The sequence below is a fragment of the Echinops telfairi genome, unplaced genomic scaffold (genome assembly GCF_000313985.2).
Source record: "Echinops telfairi isolate 266 unplaced genomic scaffold, ASM31398v2 ScPeMD7_10;HRSCAF=50, whole genome shotgun sequence".
NCBI classification, from domain to species: domain Eukaryota; kingdom Metazoa; phylum Chordata; class Mammalia; order Afrosoricida; family Tenrecidae; genus Echinops; species Echinops telfairi.
In genome coordinates, this window is record NW_022103907.1 from 13,149,311 (window position 1) to 13,158,766 (window position 9,456).

At 40.8% G+C, this 9,456-nt stretch overlaps 1 protein-coding gene across 1 annotated transcript in view; it reads right to left on the reverse strand.

The window, feature by feature from the left end:
* MAP4K3 (mitogen-activated protein kinase kinase kinase kinase 3) overlaps positions 1–9,456 on the reverse strand; it is a 130,098-nt gene that overhangs the window by 23,256 nt on the left and 97,386 nt on the right. Inside the window, exons 21-23 of the mRNA XM_013006850.2 lie at positions 7,206–7,247; positions 4,269–4,353; positions 1,795–1,874 (exon numbers count right to left, since the gene is read on the reverse strand). Coding sequence (XP_012862304.2) covers positions 1,795–1,874; positions 4,269–4,353; positions 7,206–7,247 — 207 coding nt within the window. The remainder of the gene's footprint in view (positions 1–1,794; positions 1,875–4,268; positions 4,354–7,205; positions 7,248–9,456) is intronic.

A 9,456-nucleotide genomic window follows, 5' to 3' on the forward strand; every position in this document is an offset into this window, starting at 1 on the left:
AATAAAATTTGAAGAAGCAATTTAAGCAAAGTCTGATGGTTTCATTTATTTGGGAAATGATTTCATAGGAAACACGTCATTTCTCTGAACAAGATAAATGTGACATCATTTGGAAAATGTGCCTATAGCACAGTGCTGTATAACATAGAGCCTAGAACAGTCACTTCCCTATCACTGACTGGATTGAGAGCAGGATGCAGCGAAAGCGGTCCGACTGCATAACAGTACAGTACACAGTAGCAGTGGTGAATCGGTTTTATTTTTATATAAATACTTAAAAAGTATTTCTCTAATATTACATGTATGGTTTACTGTGAGATTATATAGTGTCAAATCTTCGTGCAATTGCTTATTTAATATAAATTCCTGGGGAGGATACAAATTCCTTTCCTATTATCCTATCAACACAGGGACAATGGAATGCTCTTCCTGCAAAGGTATTAAAGTATTGGATGTAGCTTCTGGTTTTCACTTTTAACCTCATCCATTTAAACTCTAAAGCTTTTCTGAATTTCTAACATCTACTCCTCTCCCAAGATAAGAGTACAGGCAAGATAATCAGTTTCATGAAATGTACTGGACCGGCTCAGTAGAACCTGCAATTAGTTGGATGTCTCCATTCAGCTACGTGCTCTTCCCGCTGACTTGACTCTGATCGTATCTAGCAATGACATGCCTATGCCTCATAGAGTTGTTGTGGAGATTAAGAGACACTCCTTCTAAAGCACTTACAGCAGTGACTGGCCCACACTGAGCACCCGACAGCTGTTAGCCTAAGCAAGGAAAGCCGAGACAGGTTTCCCATCAGAAGAACCCTGCTTCGCGCCATCTCCTCTCTTCTGCAGTCGATCCAGTGAATCATGCCTCTCCGTGTCCCCAGAGTCCGCAGAAAACCAACTTAACGATCAACTCCACAGTGTGATTTAAAAATTCAGGAGTTCACACATACATCTTTTCTTGAGAGAGAGAAATGTTTAATTTTCCAGAGTGCTCACTGTTGAGCGCAGACAGTACCTGTGACTGTAATAGTGCAGTTTCGAATGTTAGGGCGTCCAAGGTGAGGAGCTACTGCAGACTGGGTTGGGGGTGGGGTGGGGGCCTTTGGTTAAGAGTCTCTAAAATCAGGCTGATATTTACTTTAGTTATGCATGGCAATTAACACTGTTAAAATAATACAATTTGGGGGCATCTGATTGTAGTCAAGAAAAATATTACCACTTCTGCTTAATTATTATAAGTTACAAGATCTTTTTCTTGGTCTTATGTACTTTTCAGCATACAGGTCTACGTATTGTTTAGGTCTTATTAGAAAATAGGACAAAAATAAGCTGTGACGAGGAAAGGTGAAAATGCTTGGTTGTAACGAAAGTATCCTCACTGGAAGAATTTTCTTTCCAACGCCTATGGACAATGAAGAATTCGTTTCACATTGCAGAGGGCCTCAAAACTCCATGTGACCCAACTGAAGGCACCATCTGTCCTCTGTACTGGCTGCTCCTTCAGTGTCACCTGCTGGTCTCCCTACATGAGGTGCCCAGTGGCTACTGCCTCTCTGTCTTATACCTTGTACTTCCCCCTAGCATGATATCTAGCCCTAGCGGTGCAGTCGTGGACTTCTACGTCTGCTTTCCCTGCTAGATCGAAGCTTTAGAGGGGGCAGGACCAGTCCTGGGAAGCCATCTGTCTGCACTCTCTGGTCTATAACATATGCTTCAGGAAGGCTTTTTTAATAAACAATTCCTATAATTAAAACTTTTAACCTACTGTCTATAAGAACTTAAAAGTACAAAATACCTGCTCCATTGATGTTTCATGAAGTTCATTAAGATTCAAGGTATAAATCCCTTCTTCGGCACCAAATATCAAGTATTGATCTGAAATAACAACAACAAAGAAAAATCTTCTAATGGGTTCTCATAAATAAAATACCTTTATAATCTAAAATTCAATAATGAGTGCGTTAGCATGTAAGAATCACTGATTTATAAGCAACGAATCCTATTTTTAATTTGAATGCAAGGAGGTTAGATACTTGAGTGATATGTGAATGTTAGCTTTAAGCAGTGAGTTAGACTGTTACATGAGGAGGGTTTGTATAGTGGCACACCGGCCCCCTCCCTCATCAAAGGGCACAAAGGGCGGGCAGAGAACCTGCAACTTTTCAGAAAACCCTCCGAAATAAAGGACTATGTGAAACCTACACGCCGAAGTCAATCATGCACTGCTGATATAGATTCAAAGAACTGTTGACAGGTGGGCAATTATTAGATGCACTCTCATTAGGTTAACTAAACCTGAACACATGCTAGGCTGCTGAGTATCTGCTAAAAGATCGAGACGCCTACCCACAGTTGTTCTACAGAAAACGTAAGATAACAGGTCCAAGAGCATTTCCAAATGAAACAGAAAGGTGTTGAGAACAACTTGGCATGCCAAGAAGGTCCCTAGATGGTACTGTATTTAGGATTACAACTGTCAGGTCAACAGCATAAACTTTGTGGTCAGAGAAAACTAGGTTCAAACCGCAGCACTACAACCAGGTGGTAGTGAAACTGTCAACCTGAGTGTCAGCTTCCCTACCTGTGAAATGAAAGGACTCATCTAATTGGATTTTTTGAAGACTAAATAAGAATATACACATGTATATGCATTTAGATACACGCACATCTATAATAATATCTATGTGAGATGCAGAGACCTACCAACATAGGCATGTATGCGTATACATGCATATATCTGTCTCTACATCAGATAGCTATTAAAATATAGATTTATTTACTATGTGCGTATGTATAAATGCACACACATCTAAGGGTATGTCAAAGAGCAGTGCTCTAGGACTGTGGTTCATACACAGGTTTATTCTACCACAAGAGGAAAAGGACAGGCTAGCCATGGCTCTGTGACTGGTGGATGGTGGAAACAAGTTCTTTCACGTATTTTCAGTCTCGTTAGCGAGCCTTCTACAGGAAGGTCCGATTAGGGCCGTGGCTGCCGAGGCGATGTGCTGGGCCAGTTACATCCAGGTAGGAAATCTGGAAGTTCAAAGTGATTGTGTTTTTGGATCCCAAAGGCACCACCTCTGGACAGTTTTTCTTGAAGGACAAGGGACAACTTGATGAAGAAGTTTTAAGACAATGGAACACTGCACTGGTGAGGAAAAGGCAAGGAAACTTATTTTCCATTATGCTCATTCTTCGAAGGTAGCAAGAGCTAATTTGCTGGATTTTTGTTGGGAGACTTTCTCCATCCACTCTACCACCTTGATCTTGCCCTTTCAGCTTTCTCTTGGTCCCCAGTTCAAAGAACATTGTAAAGGAAGGAACACACCCGTCCCCCTGAGGGTGTCATGTTAACACTGTGTGAATCGCCCAGTGCAGCATTCTCTGGGGAAAGGTAGGAGATGGAAGCACAGCCTTCGGAAGTATATAGACCTAGATGGAGAATCTGCCAAGGAACAAGGGCTTCCCATTGGGACGTTTTAAATAAAAGTTATGATTTTGTAGCAATACTTTTGACTTATCACCATATATGTATTCTGACATACCGAAACGCAGACACGAGGGGGCTGCAACCTATTCACAGAAAAATAGAATGAAAACATAATAGGGTTGTCCCACCAGCTTTTTGAAGCCCCTGTGCTTCATGTGCCTTTGTCTTACACAGATGTTAAGATATAACCAGCCAGACAGAGGGCACAGGCAGGCTTTAGTGCCTCATGACGATTATTCTGATAATGAGCTCTTCTCTAAGGACAGAGATCCTCCAGAGTGACCACTGTTACCCAAAGTGGGCGATGCCAACCCCTGGGGGCGCTGGCATGATCTAGGGAGGTTGCAAAAGGGCAGACCTAAACTTGACCCTGGATTATGGGCTACAGTAGAAAAGTAGTAAATTTTTTTCCCCCTGAAAAGCAGGTAGTGGGCTAAATAAGGATCTTCCATAGTTAAACGCCTTCATCAACAGCGGTTCCTCAAACCCAAAGCTCTCCGGCTGTTAGGGAGCAGCAGAGGAGTTGTTTCTGGAGAAAGCTAGGGGGACACACTGCCTGTTTCACTGTGTGTTCACATGATGGACGCTCTGTGGAACTCTCTGGCCAGGTATTTGCCCAAACACTGACAGTAACAGACACACAGTCCCCCAAAACATGTTTCTTTTTTTCCTAAACACATTTTTCAGAAACAAAAACAAAAAAATCTATTTGGGCCCCAAGTTAAAGAAGAAGAAGAAAAAAGCGAGACAAGTGGACTAAAAAGCTGTCACTCTACCTCGGGTGTCTGGGTTTACCCAGGACGTGGCACAGTGGATCTTCAAGGGGCAGCCATTGAACACCTTTGAGAAACATGCGCCCATCTGGAACGAGAGAAGACCCCAGCTGAAACAGACCGACAACAGTCTTTGCCGCATGTGATTCTTTTCTAACCCAATGTGGGAAGCTGTAGGTGGCAAATTAAAATGCGGTCATCTTCAAACGTACAGAAATAAGTCTATCAATCATAATCACACTCGCCTAACTGTGGTCACGACAGAGGTTCAGGGCACAAGGATGGTTGTCAGGGAAGAAAAGATTTTACTTTTATCGTCTCAACTAAACAAAACAATAGTAGCAACCAAGAGCCAGGGGAAAAAAAATTGCTTCTAGGAGTATTAATACCACGCTTTACATCAAACCAAAACCCCACTGCCACTGCATTGATTCAAACTCATCGCAGCCCTACAGGGAAGAGTGAACCCGCGCCTGGGGTTCTACGGCTACAGATCTTCACAGAAGCAGACAGCCTCGTGCTTCTCCGGGCAGTGGTTGGTGGGGTCTAGTCATTGACCCTTTGGTTAGCTGCCCAGTGCTTAATCCACTGTGCTACCCGAGTGCCTTATCAGAAGAACATTATTTCCCTGGTAGTAAAGAGATAATACTATTAAAAGTCAAAATGCTCCTTGTTTTGATTCATGATTCTAAAAATGGTATTACCCAAAGTTATCTTTCAATTCCGTTTTTCCATGAATTTTCTGAAGCCCCTTTGTAATATACCATATACAGTAACCTCAAAACATATAGACCAATTTTAGCAATCTGATGATTTTTTATAGAAGGATTTAAAAAATGATTCAGTTTGTAATGCTAATATTTACAGGAAACTTTACGAATCTCTCAAAATTACTTTATAATGAAAATAGAATATAACTCATCTGAGCCTTTAATATGTCTTCAAATAACAAACTTAATTTTGAAATCATTGTTCTTGTTAGAATAAATACTCAAGTTACAAAAGTTCATTAATTTAGCCACTTTCACCACAAACAACTTGGGGGAAAACATTAAAAATGTATTTGGTCTGAGGAAATTTACATTAAAAATGTATTTGGTCTGAGGACATTTCTATATTTGCCTTATTGTATTCAACTGAAAGAACAGCATTGTATATCATTTTATAGGGGAAATGTTTTCTTCACAAACACTGGTAACATGCTGAGAGCAAACTTGACAATAGTGAATTTAAAATATTAACATAAACAATCCAAACAATGGACCTTAGTATTTCCTTTTAATTCATACGAATCCACCAACCGATTTTTCAAAGGTTTAGTGGCCAAGACAAAAAACAAGCAAATGGTCTGGTAATCTCATTAGGTCATAGGAGACCAAGAAAAAAACCCCACCTAATTCCAATAATTGCCTTTTAAAAGAATCAACCAAAATCCTATGCTATGGTGCCATAAATCCTTCAAAATCCCAAGTGACAAAATGAGCTTCAAAACAATCAACAAGTTTGATAACCGCCAGCTAACTTAAATACTAGCATCTTATCTAGTCTGATAATTATCAGCTTTCCCTTGTCCAACTGCATCCCCGGGGTGCAGTTTTATTTTGCAGCACGATAAGCAGTCAGGAACAGACCTGTAGTGCAGTCAATTACTTGATAGGCTCGGGTAAGACCGATAGGATTGTACTATTCACTGTTAACAGGGTTAAGGGTGATTGCCTTCCAGCGGTACTATGGTGGGCTTGCTGTGGCTATCATGCTGAACCAAAGTGGCGCTTTCACACACCAAGAAGAAACGCTAGGGATCTATTTCTGAAAAATGAGCCAATGCAAAGTGTATGGGCCTTAATAGACTACGGTCACACAGTGGTGGAAGTTGAGCCACCTAGGCCGGAAGGCAGTGCACGGGAAGTGGCCACCGTCGGCTGAGGTTCATCACCGTTCACGAGCAGGGTGCAGGACCCAGCCACATTTTTCATGGGATTGCCACGAGACACAGCCCCTGATTCCCAGGCACCCCCAGCACTCGGTGGTCGGTCTAGCTGGAGCTGGATGAGGGTGGAGAGCTCAGCGATTGAGCTCTGTGGGTCGGTTTTGCTCAGGGGGGAAAGAAAGGGTTTGGACCAGATGCTTCATCGGAATTTCTTTGACTTGAACAATTCTGTTCGATATTGAAAATGACATTAGAATAGCTAAGTCATCTTTCTATTCTATGGGCACCAAGAACTTGAGGTCTAAGGTGTACTTGACTCAGTCTTTTCACCTGGCTGCAGAAGACCTCAGAAGAACCGATGCCTATGGACTGGGGCGTGGGAGACGAACATTAAACTATGCTAGGGACTGACAGAATAACGATTCATCGGTTCTAGAAAAGTCCAGTCAGGATGGTTCTTAGAAGCTAGGATGGTGCGACCTCATCTTTGCACAGGATATGAGGAAGGACCAGTCGTGGTGGGTAAAATGCCATGCTTGGTAGAAGGTCATAGAACAAGAGGAACACCCTCAACTATCAGATGGACTGACACAGTGGCTATAACAGGGGCTCACACACTGCGCCCACTGTCGGGACGGCACAGGGCTGGGTGGGGCTTGGTTCTGTTGTCCACAGGGTTGCTATGAGTCGGAACCAATTCAATTGTAATCTAACATGCTTTATGCTTCCTCTTATGCTTGTGTGCCCTTTACACAATTCTTACAGAACAGCCACAACTAAGATAGTAATACATTTTGAATAATATGTTTTACATGTATGGTTTATCATAATCTATTTTGAAAACCTACATTTCAGATGCAATCTGGTAAGATTAAATGAGCAGCCTTAAACATGTTGTCAATAAGGGAACTTCTTTGTAGCAGACAAAGAATTCTACCCGAGTGTATAGTCAAGTCATTTCTCATTATAGTTTGTTTGAAAACATTACCTATTTGATAGTGAGTACTTACATGAACTTTCGGAGTTGGGGGAAGACCATTACTAATTGGCTTCTAGAAAAAGAACACACATTGTTACCCTTTGGATCTTGCTGTTTTGTATAACAACACAGCTTCAAATATATTTATCCGAATAAAAAGTCTCCTGTGAACAGACCCTCTAAGTACGGCTGAAGTTGCCAAGAACTACTCCGCAGTCGACTTATTCTAGGACCAGCACCGAAGAAAGCTGGTTTGTGAGTATCCACTCACACCTTTCGAGCTGTCGGTAATGAATATGGCCCTCTCAACCACATTCTCTTATGTGATAAATGATAAATCTGGATCTCATGTGCTGTAGCTAGAGTTCCACTTTGGAAGGCACGACCTGCTAACAAACAAGAATAGGAGGAGACTAAGACCTGACCTTAGCAGAGGATGTGATTCAGGCTACACCCTTTGTTTAAGGGTTTTCTTGGGCAGTTACTTTTAATGGATGCAAGGAATGATATGCTACAACTGAGCAAAGAAAAGCTGCTTCCAATGCCCACTGGAAACACCTGCAGAGGACCGAGATCATACTTGCATAAAGAAGATACAGTTCAGGGGTATCGTTAAAAAGGTGAGGGGTTCTATATTAATTTGATTACTCTTTGGACACTCACTGTAACTCCCACCAAACGATCTTTTCCTGCAAGGGTCTAAAAGAAGGGTGGGAAAAACAGGATTAGCCTGTGAGTAATTGTGAACAGGATGCTCTGCCATGCCATCCTGCTGCATATAGAATGAGCTCTCTGAGAAGCAGGGGGTAGAATTTCATTACCAGCAAGAGCCAGGAGTGGAACATGTCCTCTGGGCCCACCATCAGGCTTACCCCTGCCTGACCTTTGGACTAAATAGCACCCACCAACCACACGCGACATTTCTCGTTCCTGAGTTTTTGTGGGAGGTTGCAGTGGTTCACAGAGCCCATTAGAGTGAGGAAATATATTCAAGGGAGGAGTGAGGGGGAGAGGGGGAAAAATGGAGCTGAAAAGTATCATGGAAGAGTTGGACGTTTGGGGCATCATCAATCCCCAACTCCTTGGGACGAGCCTGATATTAATTCTTCTAAAAGAAGATTGGTAAAATATTTGTTCATGTGGTAAAATGTTTCTCATTAATTTGCATGCTTCTGATTGCTAGGAGAGTTGAGCATCTTTTTAAAAAGGGAAAGTGTTCATTGGCCATCCATATTTCCTCTTCTATAAATAGCTAGTCATTTTAAAACAGGAGTCATTTTTTTCTTATCTATCTACAAATATTTTCTTCGACTCCTATAAAAAAGTTAGTCTCAAAACCCCACAAGGGTGCCGCTATGAGCTGGCACAGACTGGATGGCAGTGAATTTGGTTTCTGCTTTATACACAATCTTGCTGTTGTACAATGAGTTTTGTTTAAAAGTTTTAAGTTCTGATTAATTCAAATGCTTTAATCATGGGTTACAGTATCTAAACAATATAAAGAGAACAAAAGAAGCATACTTCCTCATTCTCGATAGTCCCCCAAAATGCCAGACACTGGCCCACGGGGTTACCTTTCGTGGGGAGAAGTTTTGGGCCCTGGAAAGAGAATCTCTTGGGGAACGTTTGTAATTTAGAGATATATATTTTTTAAAGATACATTTTTATGAAAGTCTAAATCCCTTTCAAGATTAATCTTAAAATTTTATTCAAAATTTCAAGAATAGGATTATCTATTTCCCAAGCCCCTTCAACTTGATATAAATTAGAAATATTTAAAAGATGCAGTAAGTTGAAACCAAGTAGCTATTGCGAATTGAGTTCATCTATATGATACAAATAAAATATTCTATGTAATATTATATATTAGTAATTGTTAGACATGTCTGAAATTGAGCCTATATTTTACCTTGGAAGTATATTTTTGAGAATGTATAACATTATCATCTATTATTGGTGCAAACTTCTGATGACTTTATTCCTCTTAACAAAGATTTTATGTACTTAGTATTTTTATATATTGACACCATAAAAATATTTCTGTTTTAATCAGGGAGCTCTGAATGTTATAACTCTCAGACTTAATTTAGGCATGAACATAATTTGCTATATAAATCATGTCAAGAAGCTATACAATCTGTAGCCAGGTTTCAATATACCATCAAAATAATTTATCTTACAATATAGCCAGGGGCATATTATATCAGAAATATTGAAAGTGTTATCGTGACTAACTAGTTCTTTGTCCTAATGAAAAATGTTAATGGAACACCGAATTAAAA